Source organism: Macaca mulatta, chromosome 12 (assembly GCF_049350105.2).
Source record: "Macaca mulatta isolate MMU2019108-1 chromosome 12, T2T-MMU8v2.0, whole genome shotgun sequence".
NCBI classification, from domain to species: Eukaryota; Metazoa; Chordata; class Mammalia; order Primates; family Cercopithecidae; genus Macaca; species Macaca mulatta.
The window spans coordinates 45,869,967-45,895,458 of record NC_133417.1 but is presented as its reverse complement, the minus strand read 5'-3'; the positions used below and the strand labels follow the sequence as shown (position 1 = coordinate 45,895,458).

Here is a 25,492-nt window from a genome sequence, read left to right as displayed (position 1 = left end):
GGCAACAGAGTCTTGAAGAAGATCCAAGGAAACAGACATGGTTTGGAACGTGTTACTATATAGCTTCACTGGCTCAGGACGTGGTAGAAAACACATATGGGCACTTAGAAATCAAGGTTTGATTTTCCCCTCTTTGGCTTATGTTTAATTATTTATCATCTGCTGGGATAAGAATAGTTCCACGTTGCTAGTAGGCACAGGAAAATTTCTCACATACATGTTAGGAAAACATTTGGGGAAATACATTAAATAATATTTTGAGAATATGTTTGATTAGAGTCACTAGCTAAGTGATTTTGAGAGATATAAAATATTTTATATGAAAAGAAGGCATGTGTTGAACAAAGTGATCCTTGATCTTTTTACTTCACCTAAGTACATTGTTTTTAAAACTTTTTTCCTTTCAATAAATGAATGAAAGAAAAGGTTTAGGTCTGAACTAATGAGATCAGTTGACAGTCCTTCATTTCCTTTTTTTTTTAAACTAAGAATATACAAATAAAGTTTTAAAGATCTTTTTTAAGAATGGGGAAAATTAGTCTGGGCATCTTTGTTATTCAAACATTAATGCTTTAGGACAAAAATCTCAAGAATATGAACTTTAAAAAATATTTTCAAATTGTATACTAATACATAATACATAAATTATAATAAATGCATAAAGACTGTGTTTTCTAAAATCAGGCCCTGACTTCCACATTATGTACTTCTTATTTTCAGCCCCATTAATATCTGTCTTGCAAAGTTTGAATCCCCCCAAAAATATCAAATACTAAATTGATACAATTTGTCAAGAGTTTTGGAGTGAGAGGAACATTTCATCTGAGGGTAAAGGGTATTTTTGCCCTACTAATTTACATAAATGAGTATTATTTAGTGATTAATTGCCTCATTTCTTGACTCACAATCAGAACTGTTATTTACTTATTATTACTTTTAAGACTAATCAATCAAGTGCAGTAGTAAAAAGGGAGGAAAGAGTAGAACAAGGAGTTTGATTTGTAACTGAGTGTGAAGAGTCTCTTGTGATAACGCATTACCTTTGCGCCAGCCTATTTGTGGCGGTGATGAATGCGCCCTATATATGAGCTTCCTCTGTAGTCAACTTGAAACGCCTGAGAATAGTGCAAATACTTCATCATAATATTCATGTATTGGTTCCTTCTTGTATTTTCTAGTAAATTAACAAGAAAACTGACCTCTTCTATGGGTAGAGGGAACATTGCATTTGTACTGTTAGAGTGTTAAAAGTTCTAGTCAGTCATTTTATCTTATTGTCATCACTCTTCATTCCATCACCCAAGCCATGTTTTGTTGTTGTTGTTGTTGTTGTTGTTGTTTTTCTTCCTTGAGAACTCTCTTTTACCTATAGTCCACACTCAATTGTATAAATAAATCCTATTTCTTCTACTTCCTAAATAATTAATTTTTTATGTTTACCTCCTCTCAATTTCTATTGGCTAATAGGCTTTCACCTTAGATTAACTCAGAAAATGGCTTTCTGTTATGCCTGCCACTAATCCTCCCTTAACTGTAGCCCACTTTCCACACTATTTTCAGAACAATATTTATAGAATAATATCTATTCTTATAATTTCAATAACTGCATAACCAAAAAACAAATTTTATAATCCATTGACTCACATATACAATACTTCCTGCTCTGTCTTGTATTTACATTTTTAGTCTTTGGTGTATTATGCATCCACTTGCCTTTTTATTTTTATCAACTTGAACTATAAATCTCCAAAACATGTCCTGTTTTTCTCCTCTGCAACACTGCACTGACTGTTTTCTGTCTAAGGAATTCAACATAGCTTACCATTACCTTCTTAGGAAAATCTTTTTTGACTATCAAAAAATCTTCTCAATACAGTCGTTTGGAGTTAAACATTCATCTCCTGTACAATTCTTTATTATAGTAGTTGCCAAACCAAATTGCAATTATTCGCTTACTTATTCGGGGCATCTCATAGATTAATATGTTCTTGAGAAGACACCTTATGTTGTAGTGTTATGTAGTCTCTGCGTCTAGCACAGGGCCTGGCACATGGATGAGTGGGTAATTAGATAAGTGAGGCAATAAGCAGTTACACACCTCTGACCACCTTCCAGCACTATGTCATTTTCCCTAAGCATTGCAGTGATGCTGAACAACATTTTATTTCTGCGATTTCATGGTTAATATTCTAATACTACATAGGTAATTTCAGAGGATTATTTCAAATCTTAAACACCCATAATCTGCAGCCTTGAATTTTGTTATTCTTTCTGTTCCTTCAGTGTTTCAACTCCAAACCAAAAGGTGTTTGAATTCCCGTTTATTACTTTATTGGTGAAAATTGCAAAAGTCCTTGATTAAGCCTCACTGAATGCATATGAATCTTGGTACTTTAAATTGTTGGCTCTGTACTACATCAGATGACTTTTATTTTTCTCAGCAGTTATTCTTGCTAAAGTCCCTGAAGTGAGTAGAAAATGTAAATCATGCTCAAATACCAGAGAATATGAAGCTTTTTATCCCTGTTTTTTTTTTTTAACTAAACATCAATAAAAACTTTTTAAAAAGTGATAAAACCACTTATCAACAAAGCTACTTTAAAAAAATGTTTTATAGAAACTAACTGGAATTGCACACATTCGCTATGCAACAAACATGATATCATGATAAAATGACATTTTTTCAAATTCTCAGTAAAACGAATATAAACATTTGTTTTTATCATACAGAAGTGTAACTACTGGGCATAAAGAAAATAACCCTAAACACAGTGTTGAAATTGTGAAACATATTGAAGAGCATGCCAATTCAGTTAGGAGGTTAGCCTCTGGAATGCAGGAAAAATAATCATAGAAGGTTAACATTAAGATGGGCCTCCTGTTGTGCTTACATATTGGACATTTAATCCTTAGCTGTGCACTGCTTCCCAGATGAGGACTGGTCACCTCCTAAGTATTTTCTGTGGTTGCATGTTTATTTGTTTGTACTAGGGAAGAAAAGTCATGATGATTTTTTTTGGGTTTTGTTTTTAAAATAATACAGAATCTCATAGTTAACATCAACTCTAGGTCACAAGTGATGCATTTTTCTTTTCTGTGTTTTTCCTTCCATTCCCAAGAAACACTGGGCAGAGAGTAATAAATGTAGGCTTATTTAGTATGTTAAGAAATATTTGAATGGTTATGTGGTTTAAAAAATATTTTTAATATATATGACTAAATTATTTTCAATACATACTTGTTATGTTTAACATTAAAATTTGAAGTTAATTTTAAATGTTCTTGATAAAAATTTTTAAGTGGCGTCTCCAGTTGGTATAAGGAATGAGAAAACAAACTTAGTGATACAGTTGGTTTTATTTTTATTTTTTTAAGATAGAGTTTCACTCTTGTTGTCCAGACGGGAGTATGATGGCACAGTCTCTGCTCACTGCAAGCTCCGCCTCCCGGGTTCAAGTGATTCTCCTGCCTCAGGCTCCTGAGTAGTTAGGATTACAGGCAAGCGCCACTATGCCTGGCTAAATTTTTTGTATTTTTAGTAGAGACGGGGTTTCAACATGTTGGCCAGACTGGTCTCGAACCTCCTGACCTCAGGTGATCCACCCACCTTGACCTCCCAAAATACTGGGATTACAGGCATGAGCCACCACATCCAGCCATACAGTTGGTTTTAACAGAGACATAAAAAACAATACATTTCCTTTTATTTACGATTTAATTACCTGATGTTTTCTGTAAAAGCATTACATTTTAACAAAGTGGATATTAGTATTTGCTATTAAATATAAGGCAATGAATGACAGAATCTATGGCATTTATTGTACTGTAATATTATTATTACTGTAACTTTTCTGTAACTCATTCAAAACATTCACAACTTTATTCAATTTTAAATAATTAAACTTGCTTCCCTCTCCCTCCTAGTCAATCATAGCTGTCCTGATGATCAGTTTAAATGCCAGAATAATCGCTGCATCCCCAAGAGATGGCTTTGTGATGGAGCTAATGACTGTGGGAGCAATGAAGATGAATCCAATCAAACTTGTGCAGGTAAAGCTTTGCTTGGATATAAACATAAATCTCCAAAGTTAGTCTTCATAAAAATGCAAGTCAATGCTTTGAACTGAGCTGAACTTTCCTAGTGCTGATGATCTGATTATTGCAATAGTAAATGAATTCAGAGTTTGATGCCACAAAGACTAGAATACAAATTATCTTTTACTTAATCTTTGGACATTACTCTGCTTTCCAAACTAATTTGGCACTTCATCTATCCATATGGGTTGACTGTCGACACACTACTTGTACAAGACTTGTCCCTACTAAATCCTACTTGGCAGTGGAGGTTGATGTTTGCTAGCATGCTGTGATATAGGCCATCTCACAAGGAGGACTTTTTTTTTTTTTTTTTTTTTTTTTACCTTGAGAAAATAATTTATAAATTTTATTTAGTCTACTATAGAATACCTCTGTGAATAGTTTTCTATTCATGCACATTATTTATGTGAGGTAAATTTTTTCCCCCATGAAATCTCAAGACCACTAGCCTATTTATATTTCCATATAATCTATTCTATTGTAATAAATCTTTGAATCCCTAGCCAGATTCTCATTGAATGGAAATATACAGCTTGTGGTATAGTTTACAACGGGGTACCAGAAAGGTCATTATTAATCAGATAAATGTTGAAAAATGATACTGACTAGCAGCAGCCTAGTGTTTCTTTTTAAATGATAAAGAAAAAAATGGTGTATTTGATGGCTCATATTGATATGATTCATAAAAATTGATTTTGTAAACCATTACATATAGCAACATCATAACATATCAACCACCCATCAACTCTTTCTGTTTTTTGCCAACATAAGCCTTACTCAATAACAAGTATTATAATTTACCAGTGAAAAATACAGGGCAGCCTCTAGAGTAAAGACCCAGGGGTTGAGAAGACTGGTTTCCACTCTTGGTCACTACCAGTTTTTTCTTGGAAAGACATGCCTCTCTGCACTTTTGATTTCCTTGTGCATTTTTTTTTCCCCAGCATGGTAAGAGTATGAATTAACTAGAAATTGGTTCCAGATTTTCCCTATGCACGAAACAACACCGACAGGAGCAAAACAGTCACTGTTCCATAATCCTAGTCTGTGTCTTCTATTCAGCTTTTTACATAGTGATAAATTTGCTGAGGATCCATGGGCCAGTTATTCTCTTGGCCCCTGATTAAAAACCTCATCTGACATTTTAGAGTAAAATAATTTTTTGCAAGATCTTTTTGTCTCACAACAAATCTTTTGTTTTACAAAAGGCTTTCTAAGATAAAAGGACCTCTAGAGGCCATCAAGTCCTAAGTCCCTACCCTCCAGACTGTCCATCTTATAGATGGGCATGGGAGAGGGAACTTGCCGAAACTTACATCACTGGTAACAGATCAGGGGAAACGCGATCCAAGAGTTTTGTCTCCAAGGTCATTTCTCTTTATCCCAAATATTATTATCCTGCATATTAGCTAGAATTTTAGGTATGGCCAGTTTAACTTAAGCTACTCTTGCCATATGACTATAATTTTTAATGACATCTTTCTAAATGAGTGCAATTATTATTCTTCTTCTTTCTGTTTTTTTTTTTGTTTGTTTGTTTTTTGTTTTGGTTTTTTTTTTTTTTTTTTTTTGGACATAGTCTTGCTCTGTTTCCCAAGCTAGAGTATGGTGGCATGATCTCAGCTCACTGCATCTTCTGCCTCCCAGGTGCAAGCAATTCTCTTGCCTCAGCTACTAGAGTAGCTGGGACTAGAGGTGCATACCACTATGCCTGGTTTTTTCATATTTTTAGAAGAGAACAGGGTTTCACCATGTTGGCCAGGCTGGTCTCAAACTCCTGGCTGCAAGTGATCTGCTCACTGAGGCCTCTCAAAGCTCTGGGATTACAGGTGTGAGCCACCATGCCTGGCCCAATTATTATTCTTTTGAGATTAAGATTCAATTCAGAGACTATGCTTTATAATATCCTAAACAAACATCGCTTTCATTTTAAAATTGAAGGCATTGCTGGCTCAATTTATGATACCATGTTTTCTTCATTCCTGTTAGATTTTTAAAATCTGCTTGTTTCTACATGGTTTTTAAAAAAAGCATTTGTGATTGGCTAGCTATTTATAGTAGTAAAAGTAAAAATGTTTATGTAAAAGAGCAAATAAAACAATTTTAATTATTAGTTGGTGTAAAAATAATTTCTGCTTTTGCCATTATTTTTAGTGGCAAAACCACAATTACTTTTGCACCAACCTAATAATAAGATACCTAAATTACTCAAGTCCTGTGGTCTACCAGGAAATAGAACATAGCTTACTTAAATGCCACTTTAAGTGCTGCCAGATGAAGTCTACCACTCACTACTAGATCTTTTTGTCAGTATATTTATGACAGCTGTTATAGTCACTGGACACCTTAAGAACTTGAATAAAGAGAACAAAGATAAAAATAAATATGTCTTTTGCTTTGTAAGCAATGAAGTACATAGTCATGCTACAATGTACTTCCATTTCACTTCATCAAAATATATAAATAGGTCACATAGCTTATCATACTGGAAAAAAAGGGTACATTTATATAGACCATATTTCTTTCTGAATTTCAATCCATTGCTAGATAGAGGTGAATACATGGACGTATATGCTAGATAAAAAGACTTTCCAATGGGGAATTACTTTGTTATTGAATATTGAAAATGGCTACCATCCTATAGCCATTTGCATTGTGATTACTTTAAAAGAAAACCCTTGTATAATTTATGAGACATCTTTCTAAACGAGTACTACTACTACTACTACTACTACTACTCTTCTTCTTCTTCTTCTTCTTCTTCTTCTTCTTCTTCTTCTTCTTCTTCTTCTTCTTCTTCTTCTTCCTCTTCTTCTTCTCTTTCCTCCGCCTCCTTCTCCTCCTCCTCCTCCTCCTCCTCCTTTTGGACAGAGTCCACAATAAGCCAATTTCCTATTTTTTTAAATTTCTACTTCATGAATTTATTTACTTCATTAAATATCTACCAAGGCACGGGTGATAGAATGAAAGAAAATACACAATGTCTTTCCCCAAGAAGCTAAGAGTGAAGACTAGGAGAAAGAAGTGTAAACAGGCCATTCTAATGCAGTATTCAAAGTGTTAAATTGATCCACATGGAAGCACATAGGAAGGGTATGGAATACAGTCTTTAGCTATCTGGGAGTACTTCTTGAAGGAAGCACTGTCTAAGTTAAACCTTATAAAAAGCTTAAGAAAAATTCATAAGTGACAGTTGCCGCCATTCAATTAGAAGAAATAAAATAATCTGGTAAAACACGGCATTGGCAATACTGTGGGAAAAAGAAATTGTCATACACTCCTGCTGGGTGTGTGAATTGATTTTCTATCTTGGAAAGTGATTTGGCCAAATTCAATAAATGTGAAGATGTGCATACCTTCAATTTTGTAATTATATTTCTATGTTTATAATCTAATACCTGTGCATGAAGAGAGAGACATGAATAAAATTTTTCATTGTCTTGTGCTGTAATAGTGAAAAACTGAAACAATTAAAATGTCCATTAACAGAAGAATGGATAGGTATATTGTGTTCTATTCATGGAATGCTGTTCATAATTAAAATATCTGAACAAGAACTCAAATATCAACAAAAATGAATTTAAAAATAAAGTTAAATTAGATGAGATACCCTCATCCAAGAAAAAAAAAAATAAAACACTAAATTGAAGAAAATAAACAATATCATTTATATGAAGTATAAAATATAAAATAATTTTACATAGTGTTTATGAATTCATAAATAGGAATAGTATAATATGCCCAGAAATAAAAAAAAAAAAAAAATTAAGAAGATTAGTTACCTCTGGAAAGAGAGGGAGGGAAATGTGATTGAGAAAGATTATGTAGGAAATTTGAAATATAAGTACATATGTTTTTTTCTTAGATAAAACAAAAATAAAAATCTGTAACAAATATAAAAATAAATAAGATTTGATATAGCTATGTAACAGTAAACTGATGCTAATGATATTTTTTTCCTTTACTTTGCTAGATGGTAGAAATATTTCACTAGGAAAAAAAGAACAATTGACCAGAATAGATTATCCAGGGTGGGGTGAAGTGAATAATAAGAGAAAGGGTTGGAGAATTTGCCCAGAAGAGGAAATAGCACATACACAGGGGGCTGGAGTAAGTGGACACAGTCAGGGTCTTGGGAGCCGTTCTCTGTCAACATCCAGAATATTGTTGTCTACTCATGAAGGAGACCCAGAGACTGAAGATGAAAAGTAGTTAGATTTGAAATTATTTTTCTTCATGGAAACATGATCATTCCTTATATTCAAGCCTAGACAATTTCATATCAACATTTCACCCCACCATAGTGCTCTGGTTAGATTACATAATATTTGCTCTTCTCACATCCTCTACCAATTATAACTAAATTCATACTAGATAAATATAATTGATTGCAAAATACCCTAATGTATTTAAAAATTAGACTTCTCTTTACAGAAGAATGAGTGCATTTTGATATGACATTAAATACAGCTAAGTAGAATGCTTTGATTACAATACAGCAAAAGTGATGTTTAGGAATAGTGCTATGCTCTAGTCTCCTCTTGCCTGTATAGTTTGTGTGCCTTGTGAGAGTTCTCACTGTTACATGGCTACAGGAGAAGCATGATTACACTGAATCTCTGATTCAGCAGCTAGACAAACAATTCTCTTGAAGGAGGTGTAAATTTCTTCCTCCTTAGAGCAGCATGTGCTACAAAATTAGAGTCCTATGGGGTTGCTCTGCTAATCTTGCCTCCAAAGTAACTTAGATCTGATGAAGACAAGAGATGAAAAAGTAAATGTTGTGGGTTTGTTTTCAGAAAAATTCATTGATTAGAAAGTGATAATTTAGTCAACTTGATTATATCATGTAAATGGTCCTTGAGGGTTTGTGGAATGAAGCATCTTTCTCATCTGAAATCAGTTAAAATTGCCTAGTAGACTAAATGAATAATTTTCTCCATGATTAGAACGGACGGTGAATTCATATATCTTCAGGGCATACTTTCCCTCAATAATAATACAGTGAATACTCTTTGGAATAATAGGTCATAACAGTTCCTCCAGCTTCAAAGTTAATGAGGTAACACAAATTCCCACACCATCACAATGTGAGATGGGTCATACACAATATGAGACAGGTTCATAGAAATTCTTTCTCATTTTCCTCTCTAATCACCATAGCTTTCCTAATGAAAGAAAACAATCTGATAAAACTTTGCTAGAATTAAACCTGAATTATTAGGCGAGAATACAGTGACATAAGAATGTCAAATAAAAGAACATTGGTTTTGATAAATTTAATATATTCTTATTATGGGCCAATTAGAATTTAAGATAGAAATATGTGATAATGTTTATTTATATAGAGCAAGAGAACAGAAAGACTGAAGGAATGAAATAAAGAATGAAGGAGGAAGAAAGGTATGGAAAACAAAAAAAGAGAAACAACAAGGGAAAACAAGGAAGGAGGCAAGGTAGGGTGAAAGGAAGTAAACAAGAATTGAAAAAAATGCTCTTATTAAATTTCTCTTAAAACTCAAAAGATAAAAAGGTATATATTGTAACCAGTGAAACAGAGAGATGTAAGGGAAAAATTATTAATCTCTCTCACACTTCTATTTTTACCCCTTCCTATCAAGTAAACTAATGACATTAGACTTTGTGTATATCTTTCTACCTCCTTCTCTAGGTTAATACAAATACATGTATAGTTATTTTGTTTCTCAGCAGACATAATGTTATAACAATTATCTAAGAACTTTATTCATTTTAGTATAGATGACAGAATAATTTACCAGAAAATCTGTAGAATTAAATGAGACAATATAGAATTATTTAATTTTACTTGTAATTTTAACATTAAAAACTATAGAAGCATATATGTTTGCTGGAATATTTAAAATCTGTTAATGTAAAATAAATGATGAATTTGTAAAATGAAAAATCAGATAGTGCATAAAATATTTTAGACTTAGGAACCTTATCATATAAGCAAAGCAAAATACATACTATAATAATTTTCCTGATATTTCTAATTTTAGACAGTAAGACTAGGAAAAATCTAATGTATCAAACCAAGCCAGTAAATTTTTCGTTTGTTTTTCTAGGATAATCTTTAAAATATTCACTAATAATGAATATACATCTTAACACTGCAAGTGCACTTTTCTTAAAAGGGCAGAACAATGTATCTATCTTATAAAAAATTATTTTCAATGATTTCTGAAGCCCTAATTCATGGAACTCATTTTAGTGTGGTTGATTGAGTTGGCTTTGCACCACTCTCTCTCTTATACCAACCATCAGTAGCCAAGTTCACAAAGTGTTTTGATGAGACAAACAACGGTTCTCAAACCTAGGAAAAAGGAAGTCTATAAACCCATCAAGATTCACTTATGGTAGCCACTGACACTCAGACCCCAATTATTCATTATCTGTTCCAGCCTCACCTATCCAAAATTTTCATAGGACCAAGTATCCCTTTCCCAATATATCTCATTTTTTTCTCTAGTCCAATGAAAGGAAAGGGTAGATGGGATATTGAGGCTCATAAAGGCATATTTGTAGTTCAGAGGGACAAAATTAAAAAAAAAGAAAATCGATGATAAAAACAACTAAGCATGTCACTAACAAAGGCCTGGGGGAAGAGGCAGGGAAGCTATTTAAGCTTTCATGCTTTTAAAAGTTGCCCTGATTATACTAGAAAAGTTTTATCAAATTTCCTGTTGAACATAACCCCTTTTCTGAATAACTTTAAACCACTGCCTCCGGCTAACATAGAAAGCAAGATTCCATGTTTGTGTTCATTGAAACCCTTAAGAGAGCCCAAAGCAAAGTTCATTAATATACCTTGATTAAAAAGTCATACTTTTAAAAATAATTGTACTGAAAAATGAGTTAAAAAGAAAACATCTTAAGGCTAAATATACGTTTTAGAAATTATTTTTTTGCGCTCTCCCTTCATACAGTAGATCATTTAGAGATCAAGAAATAAATGCATTAAAAATGTTAGAGGAATAGGACAATTCTGACCCCATGATTAGAAACTAGATATACTGAGATCGTCTCCAAATAATGCCTTCTACAATACTGCAAAAAAATTTTCTTGGTTTATTAGCAAATGCTATCCAAAATTCTTTTTTTGTTAATTAAGAGTTGGATGATACTTAATTCAACCTTATATTCATAAGCACATGCTGGGCAAAATTTTAAAATAATGAATTCATAGCTTCATTTATGGAACTGTGTGAGGATTACTATCTTGTCATTTAGCAGTCATTGATAATTGAAGGGCAAAGCATGTGAACTTTAGAGAAGACAAGCAAGCTGGTATTCAGAAGTCTTAAATAAAAATGGACATTTAAAATATTTTATTTTAATAGAGAAATATACTATCTTATGTATGAAAGGATGTTGCATGCTTAATTATATCCTTGATGTTCAAAAGGCCTCTAAATTGATTTTTTGTATATTAATTGATCATCACAGCCAGAACATGCCAGGTAGACCAGTTTTCTTGCGGAAATGGGCGTTGCATTCCCAGAGCATGGCTTTGTGACAGGGAAGACGACTGTGGTGACCAGACAGATGAAATGGCATCTTGTGGTAAGTTGTGAGTGAAACATGTTGTTAGTAGAGGTTGTGTCAGATACGATATCCTATCACTATACCCTCCTTAAAGAGCTATTTATATCTTTATGACTACAGGTAAAATAGACAGAGGATATGTCACTTTCTGTTACAAACTTTTGGACCTGAGTGTGCGCTTTAATGATAACTTCTGAATAATTCCTATTTGTGCGGTAGAAACAATATTCTCAGCAAAAATAAATGGATTTAAACATTGCAGATTTTATTAGGAAGTGGTTATTACATGGCTAACAGGACAATCTCCAATATTCATTATTAATCTTATGTCTGTAGTGATTAAACTTGTCAAAGAGAGTAGTTCATGGGGTAACATTTAGGATAAAGGAGGAGGACGTGTTTCTTATTGGCTTGTATATGTTATCTTCCGGGAAGAATAAATGATTCAGATTGAGACTACATAATTGGTAAATCATTGTTTTCATTTCTGTACAGTCGTATGATTCTGACTGACAAACAATATTAAAGATAATATTTTTGTTGATGGCAAAATTCCCACTTTGCACAGATTCTCTTACTTTTGAAAATAGTAAAAATGTATTGTCACATCAAGTTACAAATTTAATTCTTCTCATTGTACTCATGCATCAGTATGTTTCATATCATTTGTCTCAGTAATGTCTAGTGAAACACAGTAACAGAATGAACCAGGCTTTCTAAGACTTGTGCTTTATTTCAGTCATGGCAATAGATTTTTTTAAATTATGGGAAAATTGTACCCATAATTTAGACATGTATAGCATATTTATTAAAATATAATGCAATAAGTATACATTTTAATAATTTAACACTTATGGTTTTAGTAGTAGAAAAATAAGGTTTTTAACCCTTCTGTTTATTATTTTTTCTATTTTTTTGAATTTCCATAGTTTTGGGAGTACAGGTGGTTTTTGGTTATATGGGTAAGTTCTTTAATGGTGATTTCTAAGATTTTAGTGCACTCATCACCCGAACGGAGTACACTGTTCTCAATATGTGGTCTTTTATCCTCTACCCCTTTCCAGCTTTCCCCCTGCCAAGACCCCACAGTCTATTACATCGCTCTTATGTCTTTGCGTCCTCATAGCTTAGCTCCCACTTATAAGTGATAAGAAAACAATATTTGGTTTTCCATTCCTGAGTTTCTTCACTTAATATAATGGCCTCCAGCTCCATCCAAGTTGCTGGAAAAGACATAATTTTATTCCTTTTTATGGCTGAGTAGTATTCCATGGTGTATATGTACCACATTTTCTTTATCCAGCCACTGGTTGGATGGGCACTAATGTTGGTTCAGTATCTTTGCAATTGCAAATTGTGCTGCTCCAAACGTGTGTGCATGTGTCTTTTTCATGTAATGACTTCTTTTCCTTTGGTAGATACCCAGTACTGGGATTGCTGGATCAAATTGTAGTTCTACTTTTAGTTTTTTGAGGAATCTCTATACTGTTTTCCGTGGTGTTAACCTCTCAATTTAAATGCCTGTATTTGAAGGACGCTTATCTAAAATTTTCTTATGCTAGACTATTATGTCCCTGTAAACATTTGAGTATATAACCTCTGAATAAAGCATAAAGTAAGTGGTGGTAAGTGATATAGTAAAGAAGGCGACAGCAGTAGTATGGAAGAAAGCACTAGAGAACCACACAAGAGACGATAGCATATTTTATGTATATAATAGAATATCTGGAGCCTGACCAATAAAGTGGATTGAGCAGTATATTCTCTCTCTTTTCCACTATCCACACTAACTGTGTGGTCCTAAATCTGGCTGAGTCTGCTGCTAAGTTGCTCTATATTTTAGAAAACTTGATTCCTTTCCACAGTGAGCATCCTTATTCAGAGAATACCAGCAAGGTAACGAACAATCTAATAACATTAAATATAGAGAGGCCCTGGAGTCAGAGTCTCAATTCAGATAAGAAATGTCATGAAAACAATTAAGAAAATAAAGTATGAGCTCTTTAAAGAACTTCTATTAGGTCTTCGATCAGATTTTCTCTTTTCTTTTATTTTTTTAATAGGACAAGGATAAGACCTGTTTCTTTATTTCAATAACAATTTACTTTAATCAAAGGAGGAAAATACCTAAAATTTTAATAATAATCTAAATGACTATAGCAGCAAACTTGTATATCTTTTATGAGGTGAGGCGAAGAAGGGTTGGTAGCGCTGCCAGACACATATTTTTCTGTTGAATTTTTATAATAACAAATCTATGAGGAATATTTTGTGGTTCACATATCACAGATAAAGGAATTACAACTCAGAGACTTTTAGAAACCTGCTTGAGATCACAAAGCTAGTAAATAGAAGGAACAGATTGTTAACCCAGGCATACTTACCACTAGAATCCAACCATTTTAGGCTGACTTTTTTTGTGATCCATGCAGAGGGTGCAGATAATGCCATTATACTTCAATGACTATCTGATTTAAATGCACATATACTTATAGTAGGTTTCATTCCTTGTTGTGTTGGTAAATGTTTTAACATTTCCTGGTGGGGAGGAACCCTGACGTATTGTTGGCCCATTTGTGTGCTGTAAATACTCCCACCATGGCCAATATCAAGTTGCCAACATGATTCTCTGAATGTGGAATTAGGACGATATGCAGTAACGCACTAGTATGTAGTATTTCCACTATTCAGATACAGCTGACACGAATAACTTCAAGAGCAATGTAGTAATATTATCAAGAAATTAGAAGTCTCAGGTATATATTACCTTTGTTTTAAACATTATTTGTTTAATTTTACATTTATAAAAATTATTTTAAAAAATGACATGTGCTTTACAACTGGCAAATAGAATCAGTGAAAATTTAAAAATAGGGTCTCATGACCGGATGTGGTGGTTCATGTCTGTAATTCCAGCACTTTAGAAAGCCAAGATGAGTGGATCACTTGAGGCCAGGAGTTAGAGACTAGCCTGGCTAACATGGTAGAACCCTGTCTCTACTAAATATACGAAAATTAGCCAGCGTGATGGCACGTGCCTGTAATCCCAGCTACTCCAGAGGTGGAGGTGGGAAGATTTCTTGAACCCGGGAGGCAGAGATTGCAGTGAGCTGAGATTGTGCCTCTGTACTCTAGCCTGGGTGGCAGAGTGAGACTCTGTCTCAAAAAAATTAAAATAAAAATAGACTCTCACAAGTTGGTACAAGAGAACTGCAGCACACAGTTGGATATGAACACACTGTAACAATTTAGCAGCTAGACAGTTTGGTTCTGAAATATAGCCAGATTTTACAGAGTATCTGTAAACTATGGATATGGGTTAGTAGCAGTACCATTTCTTCTTTACAAGGAAGGAAACCTGTTTTACCTCAAACATGTTTCTCTCTTCAGTAACACACCTTTCACATTGTTATTTAAAATCAAAATTTACATCAGAAGAGAAGCTGACAAAGTCTAGTAGGAACAATTTCACTTTTAAAGTTATCATAAGAAAGAATGGCACAGATCTCTGTAATAGAAATTATCCCTGCACTGCATACAAAATGACAAGGAGTGCATTTTTTTAAAAAGCACTCACCCTATTTGACACTATACTATAAATAAATATAGATTCAACTCATTTCTAGTTTTATTATAAAACTCGTACTGGCCATATTTTACTTTTGTCATCGGAATAGCCCAGATTCCCAAAGGTTTCATCCTACCGGAAGATGCTGCAATCACTTTTTTTGTTTTTACATTTCAGCTCCATGAATAATCTCTGTTAGGTTTATCAGTACTGTTACACATTAAAAATGATACTAAAATTTGAATTTAAAAACATGCAAAGCCTATGATTCGAAATGTTTCTGCTGGTAATTAGGTGTTGAAGGTACTGCAACTGAGGGTCAAGTTTTCACTGGAATTTACTAGCATCTATTTATAAACCTAATTTATTTTACTTGCATTTTGCCTTTACAAGTTAATTGCAGATTTTAGGTTGAGATTATATGTGGGCGCACATTTACATTAATTGGGAAGGCCGTCTGAGGATTCAGCTTTAATCTTTAAGCAGTTGTTTAATTTTTTTAGTAGTCTTCACATGTGGAAAGAATAATTTGTAAATTGATGATGCAAACAAGAGAAGACATATTCAAATTGTGACGCCTGTGTTGAAAGTGGACCTTATGTCAAGGAATTGAACGGTCAATTTAATTTCAAGGCTAAGACTAACATTGTTTCTCAACTTAAGTTATCGATAAAATAATTACCAGGGCAACTTTAAAATCACCTGCCCATGCCTCATTCCAGAGTAATTAAATAGAATCTCCAGGAGTAGGACCCAATAATTAGTATTTTTAATGCTTCCCGAATGGTGAAATGTGTAATCAAATTTGAAAACTCAAGACATCCATCAGAGTCTTTCGGTGACCTTGTTAAAAAACAGAGTGCTGAGCCTCATTTCCAGAGTCTCTGATCCAGTCAGTCTCAGGGGGGGCCCAAGAATTTACGTTTCTATGAGGTCGGTGCAAAAGTAATTATGGTTTTTACCAGTATGGAGAACAACAACAACAACAACAAAAATGCAGTTACTGTTGCACCACCCTAATAACAAATTCTCAATTAATGCTGATCCTTGTACCATGTGTATTTGATTTTATCATCTGTGAACTTATGTAACATAAGAATGTTTTGTATATGCAAAACTAATTTAAGTTGGAAGCAATTATCCTTACAAATTTCCTTCCCATATGTATTAGTCCATTTTCATGCTGCTGGTAAAGACATACCCAAGACTGGACAATTTACAAAAGAAAGAGGTTTAACTGGATTTATAGAAGCCTCACAATCATGGTGGTAGGCAAGGAGGAGCAAGTCATATTTTACGTGGGCGGCACCAGACAAAGAGAGAGATTGGGCAGGGAAACTCCCTCTAATGATACCATCAGATCTCTCGAGACTTATTTCCTGTAACAAGAACAGCACGGGGAAGACCTGCCCTCATGATTCAGTTACCTCCCACTGGGTCCCTTTCACAACACGTGGGAATTCAACATGAGATTTGGGTGGGGACGAGCCAAGCCATATCACCATCCTCAAATTACAACATTAAATATAAGGGCATTTCATGATTAAACATAATGTTTCAAACAATGACATGTTTTGTCCTTTAGACAATTTATAGTCAAAAAAGTATGGTTATTCATTTTAAACTTTAACAATCTTTGGCTTGTTCTGTCTTCCAGGTATCTCCAAATAGTTTACATTTATTATATTTTAATAAAGATACATTAATGTAAGTTGGTAGTACCTAATTTGTTAGAAGCCTTCAACCTGCGAAATTATCTAAAGTTTGTTAGGAGATTGAAAGGTAGTTCAGGCTGGGTGTGGTGGCTCACACCTGTAATCCCAGCACTTTAGGATGCCAAGGTAGGTGAACCACTTGAGGTGAAGAGTTTGAGACCAACCTGGCAAACGTGGAGAAACCCCATCTCTACTAAAAGTATCAAAAAATTTAGTGGTGCATGGTGGTGCATGACTGTAATCCCAGCTACTCATGAGGCTGAGGCAGAAGAATAGCTTGAACCTGGGAGGTGGAGGTTGCAGTGATCCAAGATCATGCCACTGTACTCCAGCCTGGGCAACAAGAGTGAGATTCCATCTCAAAAAAAAAAAAAAAAAAAAAAAAAAGATCAATGAAGTAGAAATAAAAATCGACTAAAGTTTGCAAAGTTAATATTACTCAATTTTATGGATGTTGATCTTTTAAAACCACGTAGATTGTAGCATTTTGTCTCTTGTACTTGTAATCTTACTTTAAATGCTCTTGTAATCTTGCTATCTTATAAAATTACAAAAAAAAAAGAGAAAAAAGAGGATAGGAGAGGAGGGGATAGGGAGAAGAGAGGAGAGGAAAGGGGAGGAAAGGACAGGACAGGAGAGGAGAAGAGAGAAAGAAGAAGAGAGGAAGAGAAGAGTAGGCAGGCATGGTGGTTCATGCCTGTAATCTCATCATTTTGGCAGGCTGATGCAGGTGGATCACTTGAGCCCAGGAGTTCCAGACCAGCCTGAGAAATATGGCCAGATCCCATCTCTACAAAAAGTACAAAAAATTAGCCAGGGGTAGTGATGGGTGCTTGTAGTCCCAGCTACTTGGGAGGCTGAGGTGCGATGATCACTTGAGTCCAGGAAGTTTAGGCTGTAGTGAGCCATGATGCACTCCAGTCTGGGACAACCAGAGTGAGACCCATCCTCAAAAAAAATAATACATAAATAAGTAAAAAGAAAAATAGAGAAAGAAGGAAGAGTTTCAGCTATCTAAATGGAGTTTTTACCCAGTTAAATCAGTAGTAAGTTGTATATAATATATTTTACACAAGATTTTTAGAAAAGCAAAGTTCCTGATTCAGTATAATATTTTTTATTTTCTAAGAAAAATCCTGCATATGTGTGTAACCCTATAATGAGTAGTAGTAATCCAGTGGAATATTGAAATATAATTATTGTCCAGCACTGTTTTCAACTCCTTTGCCATTCCTTCATAATAACTTTGCACCACACAATGACCCTGGTAAGTTTTAGTTTCTATAACTTGTTCCAATGCATTTTGAAACACCAGTATTATATCTTAGTCAAAGCTTTCTCCTCCCTCATTGCTGGCTAGACTTGAGGTTCTAAGAATGGGAAGGAAAATATGTCCTGCTTTGTTACTCCCTACTTATCTCTCATGTAACTTTAGCTCTTCAGGCAGAGAGGAGACATGGAGGAAATGAGTAACAGCTTTTCAAGCAGATCTAGAGGAAACTTCTTTTCTACTGCTTTAAATTTCACGATCCTCTGACACATGAGAAATGCAACTCTATTGAGAGGCTTCTGTGTGAGATCTTCAGAGAGGTTTGAGTCTCATCCCTCTTTAGAATTCCCTGAATTTCCTCCTGCTCATTTCTTCTCTCTTTTTTTCCCTTATTCAGTGTTCCCTACATATCTAGATCTAGGTATCTTTTATTCCCCATACCTCCTCATTCCCACCACAGGATGTATATCTCATAGCCTTAAGTTGCTAGAATCCCCTTGCTTAGTGGGCTGCTCTTTTGGTTGCATTACTGATGTGACAAGAAAAGGTTTTCTGTCTTTGCTAGGTCTACGTTTTTTATTTTGCTTTCCCGAATGTTGTGAGCAGGTTGCTCTCCTAATTACCTTGGGCCTGCGATCACTCTCCAGTTCTTTGCTCTTCTCTAGATACAGGTAAAAGGGCCAGATCACTTGCAGAAAAAAACATCTCATCAGTGCCTTCTCAGGTACCCACACAATTTCATGAATGATTCTCACGGAGTCTCTCCTCTTGTATTTGTGGATCTCTCCACAGGTTGGTCTAGTGGTGTCTCCAGAAGGTTGACTTATACAATACTCTCCTATTATATGGAATGGTTCCAATATTGCCTTCTCTGTGTAGAATGTAAGGGTACTTGGTGTCTCCTTATCCTTAGTATTGGATGTAAGTGGGCCAGGGCCATGGTGAAAGAAAGAATTTCACTTTTACGTGTTTTTGTTTTTAACTCACTCATTTTTTTTTCTCTTACCTCTTTTCATTCTTCCTTTCTCCCTTCTAATCTCCTATTAAAGTAGGTTTGTACATACCTACTAGTCCAAACATACACACATTTATTCAATACATGAACATTTAGAAAGAATAAGAAAAGTTATTTTAGTTCTCACATTGTAAGACTGAAGTACTGAAAATTGTGTGTGCAAAGTTGCACAATATATTAATAGATTTCAGTTGGATGTCAGGCCCATTCACTCCTAGTTGTCTATTCTCACAGAATTAGAAACTTTTGTAGTTGACTAAAATGCTTTGTAACTTAATCTCTTATCAAATATAGGAATTCTTCTAAAATTGGTCCCAGAAGTGATTACCTACTCATTGTTTAAATATTTTCAGAAACAAAGAACTCAACATTTCAGAGGGTAATTAATTCTACTGTTGGGTGATAATCAATTTTCAGAATATTCTTTCTTAATGAAGCTCAGATCTGCCTTCTTAAAGATTCTACCCACTGATATTTGTTCTGTCATCTAAAGTTATATGGAATCAGTAACTTTGTCCACAGTCTGGCTCTTAAGATAACTAATGACACCACCGTGTCCAAGCAACTCTTCTCATTTATAGGTTAAACATACCACTTCCTTCAACTTTTTCTTACATGACCATGTTTGTAGGGGCTTTTCTTACCAATTGCCCTGCTATTCATTCACTTGAATTTTAATAATCATATTAAAATCAATAGCCTAAAATGGGCAATTGATATTCAGTGTTTATAGAATTTCAAATATGCAAGATGAAAATTTTCTAGAGATCTTCTGCAGAAATATATGAATATAGCTAGTGTTACTGAACTATATTCTTAAAATGGTTAAGATGGTAAATTTTATGTTATGTATTTTTACCGCAATTTTTAAAATGTAAAAAGTTTATGTTGTAAAAATTTGGTATTTTTACAACAGATCATAGTGGGCTTTTTATCTTTAGTTATTTAGCTTCTAGGTTTCTCTTAAAGTAATCTTGGAAGACAACATTATCATGTAACTGACATGTTGACTTCTCAGCAATTAACATGCCTAAACTTTTCTTAGGCATGTTTGCTTTTTAGGGATATTTCCAATGTTTACATTTCAGAAGTTCTCTTAAGTTTTATTTTGATACTCTTCTGATTCTCCCTTATCCATACATTTCAAAGTATGTACATGGGTGAAGTCCTCTCTACCCCACCATCTTTCTACAATTCTTAACTTTTTTGCAGTATTGCAGTTTTTAATTCATCATCCATTGTAGTAATGATGTCTTCTAGTTTTGTATAATTCAAACATTTGATAAGCATAACTTTTAAGGCTTTAACTAAATCATAGTAACAAAGATATGAACTTTTTGGAGAGCAATTAAAAACATTCTTCTGGAAAAAAACTGACCTAATAATTAGAATTCTATAGATATAGTTATGAATCAACTACTCATCTACCTAAGTTTGCTATTATATTGCATGTATGATATTTTCATTTATTGTGAAAGAATTTCTCAAAAATGTTGCTGAAAATACGGAAGTACTATGTTTAATAATATATGTAATGAATATATATAATGAAATTATATATGTGAAAATGCCCTAAACGTATGTTACATGTGTAAATATATATTATATATGTATATATATGTATTATATATATATTTGATATATGTATGTCAAAAAAACTGCATCATCAAAAATTTATTCTGGCATAATATATTTTTATTTCATTCATGACTAGTAACGTTATAAATACTGATAAACTATTGTTTTAACAAATTTATCTTAGAATTATTGTCAGAAACGTACATAAACTTCACCTCTGTATAGTTTCCAAATTTTCTCTCAGTTTTGGAGTCATGATCAAATATTATCATTATATATACTGACAAACTGTTAACAAGCTTATCTTAGAATTGTTGGAAACTTGCATAAACTTCACTCCCCATAATTTTCAAATTTTCTCTCAGTTTTGGAGTTGGTATAGTATTATTTGCATTCTTTCCAATTTTTCTTCTTGTTTCCTATCTCCCATTAATTTCACAATTACTGTCAATGTTCTGAGAACATCAAAGATGCTTGATGTTTCATTACTTCTTTGATAATTTGTCTCCATAGAAAGATACACTCATTTTTTAGCAATTCAGCACTCTATTTTTCTGTATTCCGTTTGGAGTTTTAATTTTTTTCTCAAACCCATTTGCTCTCTACTTTCCATGCTGGCAATAATTACTTTTATTTAAAAGATGGATACCGAAGAAACTGAGAAGCTCTTTTTCCTGTCTATGTCCTGTAGATTTATTCTTTGCATCCCAGACTTCCTTGTTCTGTTTATTTCCTTCTTCCATACTTATAATTTTTAGCTTACTTAATTTTTAATTTAGAAGTGGTATGCAAGCTTCTGCTAAGTTGTCTTCTTGTTATTCTTAGACGCATGTGGCATTATTTTGCATCTTTCTTTCTTTGCAGTTCCCTGTTTTGTAAACACCTGACTAATAAAGTCCAGTCTGCAGAAAAGTGGAAGGTTAAGAAAAGCCTGGATGGATATTTTCAAAGCCATACTGGGCTTTTAGTTTCTTGTTCTAAGTCAGCATTTCCCCAATTTCTTGCTTGAGGATATGAGTCCCTTGCAGTGCTTGTTGCTGATAAAGATTCCGAGGCTCCTACCTGCCTCCCTCAAAGATTTCCATTCAGTAGGTCCTGGATGGAGTCCAGGAATCTGTATTTTGGGAAAAATTATCTCAGGTGATTCTTAAAATAAGATCAGAGAATGTAAACTGTGGTTTTAGCATTTTCCACCGATTAGAATTTTTTAGGATGACCACAACAAATTATTACAAATGTGATGGCTTAAAACAACAGCAGAAATTTGTTCTGGCACACTTCTGGAGGTCGAAAGTCCAAAGTCAAGCTGTCAACAGGGCTTCCTCCAAAGGCTCTAGGAAAAAGTCCTTGCTTGCCTCTTTCGGCTTCTGGTGGCTATTGGCGTTTCTCGGCTTGGGGCAACATAACTTCAACCTCTGCCTTCGTCTCTGTGACCTTCTTCCCCATGTCTCTGTCATAGCATCCTCTCCTTTCTCTTACGAAGACACCAGTTATTTAAAGCCCACTTTTAATCCAGGATGATCTCATATTGAGATCCTCAGCTTTATATCTGCAAAGACTATATTTCTTTTTTCTTTTGAAGGATGTAGGTTAAGATTATTGGCACAAAAAATATCATTAATTGTTTCAATAAGCAAACAATCAATTTAGAGGTTGAGCACAGTGGCTCATGCCTGTCATGTTGCTGAGGCATTGGGAGGCCAAGGCTGGTGGATCCCTTGAGCCCAGGAGTTTGAGGCCAGCCTGGGCAACAAGGTGAAACCCTGTCTCTAAAATAATTTTTAAAAATTACAAATTTGTAGCTGGGTGTGGTGGTACATGCCTGTAGTCCCAGCTACTAGGGAGGGTGAGAGGAGGATCACCTGAACCCTGGAAGTCCAGGCTGCAGTGAGCCAGGACTGTGCCATTACACTCCAGATTGGGCAACAGAGCAAGGCCTTCTCTCAAAAACATAAACAAATCAAAAAAAGGTAAAAAATTAAAAGCAAATCAATTTGGAAAATAGTGTGCATAAAATGTTATATAACTATTATTTACCTGTATAGATACTCTGAATCATCCTCACTAAAATATCTATAATGCTGAATTTTCACTGACTTTGGCTTTCTTCTTTGGGATTTTCTGTACTATTTTGCTCATTCTCCATGGAGAGGTATCGTTTTTTAAGTAGGAAAAAAAAAAAAAAAGGAATTTTAACCTTGAAAATTAAAATAACAAAAAGCAAAATCTTCTGTAGATCTGTGCATAGTTACAATGCCAAAGCAGAGCCACAAGAAATACTTAGGTATTTGCAAAGGCCCTATTTCTAAATAAAGTCACATCCACAAGTCCTGGGGGTTAGAATTTGATGTACCTTTTTGATACCTAACAATTCAGCCCACTACCCCCAGGGGAACTTTAATATGCCCTGTATTGCCAATAGAATTATAATGGAGGCTCAGGCATGGGTAATTTTTAAAACCTGTCTACATGATTGTCATGTGCAACCCTATCCTGATGGTTATTGTGTCTCTGCCACTCCATTGAATTTCTTTCAATATCTCTCTATTATATCTCTCCAAACCTCAGTTGCTTTTCTTTTCCTTCCCTCCCAAGGTGGAGTCTTGCTCGGTCACCCAGGCTGGAGTGCAATGGTGCAATCCCAGCTCACGGTGACTTCCACCACCCGGGGTCAAGCGATTCTCCTTCCTCAGCCTCCCAAGTAACTGGAATTACAGGCGTGTGCCACCACAACAGGCTAATTTTTGTATTTTTAACAGAAACAATTTTCACTTTATTGGCCAGGCTGGTCTTGAACTCCTGACCTTAGGGGATCCGCTCGCCTCAGCCTCCCGAAGTGCCGGGATTACAGGTGTGAGCCACCAAGCCCGGCCTGCTTTTACTTTTCTAGTGTGTCTTTTTCAAGTAATTCGGCAGATTACTTCTGGTAGGAAGGAGCTAACTGGAGCTACCTCACCAGTTACTGGGCAAAGATAATTTTAACTGTCTTTATGATGCTGACAGATACTGTTTCAATTTTTATCAAGAGTAAACATGAATTCTTTAGAGACTTCAGTAGCATTACTATCTTCATTGGTTAAAAAAATGCACACAAATGTATAAAAATACACATGTACATGCACACACAGACACATAAAAATCAGGGTCAAAGGAGATAATTATGTAAAAATCTAGATCGTGGATGGCACATAGTGGTCACTGAATAAAAGTTTAATATAGATTTATGTCCTTTTTCTTTCTTCTTCCTTCCAAATAATCTTCCTTTCTCAGGTGGGAATATATGTATTGTTTTCAATTGGAGTTTGAGTTAGCTCAACTGAAATTGTTTCAGAAAACAGCAACATTTCTGAAATCCTTAATTGGTTAATATTAAATTTATTAGGTTGAAAGGTGTTCTATTGAAGTCCTGTATTGATCCAGGAAACATTTCTATCATGCCAAGTTGGGGTTTTAAAAGCAAAAGCTATATGCATCTTTGCCTAAGATGTAACCAATATGTCAGTAAATAATTTCTGTCACCGTAATGTGTTGTCATTGATGTCAAAATAGGTCATTACAGCAGATGTAAGGTTTAAATCTACCTCTATATTTCCCTGCAGCATTTTTTTAAAGGGTCCAATTTTCCTACAACGATGGCTCCTCTGCGTGGATGCATAGTCCCAGCCATGAGCTAAAATTTGCTGTGTAGCCATAGCAGAATTTCCTCTCTTGTTCCTTTCAGTCATTGGCAATGTGACCACATCTAACTACCAAAAAACAAAACAAAATAAAACAAATAACAGAACAAAAAAAAACCTTTCCATTGCTGCACATCCTAGAAGCACACCCTGTGTAGTTTGATTTCCCACACAGTAGAGAAGATGGCCATATTTGAATCACTGGTTGTTGCTCATTGCTTTGATGACTTCTTTTCCAAAATTTGAGCAGGCCTGAGGTGAGTGAAATCAGGACCCTCTACCTGCCGGGAAGGCAGTCGTGGTGTAACTTCTGTGAGTTGTCTGGAGCCAACCTCCTCTTCAGAGAAGAAGTTACAAAACATTGTAGCTTAAATACTATAGGGTTTAAAGTTTTAAAACTCTATAAAACATAAAAACTTCTAAAGTTTAGAAACACTATCGTGTTTTATTGATGTATTCTCTAAATATTTTTTACAATGTTATTTTCTTACAAGATGAGTCCACATTAGACCTGCTTGGGTGTTTTTAGCCACCATGTTCCAGATGCTGGGTCTCAGGGGAAGACAAAAAGCGAAGTTTCTGTTCTAGGATGTTGCAGGGCGTTAGTGGTTGTGGTGTGCAAAACCTCAATAAGGAGATGACACTTCTACATGATGTGCTTATATGTGAATTTTCTGAAGATTGCTACATTCTTTTAAATGAATAATTTATATGTTTCCTCTGCTTTTGTATATATAAATTCTAATATAGTAGTACTGAATCTTTATAGTTCTGAAATTCTAGGTTCAGTGCATACCTATTCTCTATTCAGTTTCTATTGCTATCTTTTAAAACAATGATGTAGATACATTTAGCTAAAGAAAGTCAGATAATACATAGGTGCTTACAATAAAAAAAAGTACATAGTGCAAGAGTAGATAATAGTCATTCTACACCTTTTGTACTATTACTAGTGGCAAGTATTTTTAACTCTTAGCCAAGTTGCCTGGTTATTACCTCTAC

The 25,492-nt window shown here is 34.5% G+C and overlaps 1 protein-coding gene across 1 annotated transcript in view; it reads left to right on the top strand.

The window, feature by feature from the left end:
• Positions 1-25,492, top strand: part of LOC144333268 (uncharacterized) — a 51,538-nt gene that overhangs the window by 13,653 nt on the left and 12,393 nt on the right. The window contains exons 5-6 of the mRNA XM_077956517.1: positions 3,925-4,050; positions 11,569-11,685. Of these exons, the coding sequence (XP_077812643.1) occupies positions 3,925-4,050; positions 11,569-11,685 (243 nt within the window). The remainder of the gene's footprint in view (positions 1-3,924; positions 4,051-11,568; positions 11,686-25,492) is intronic.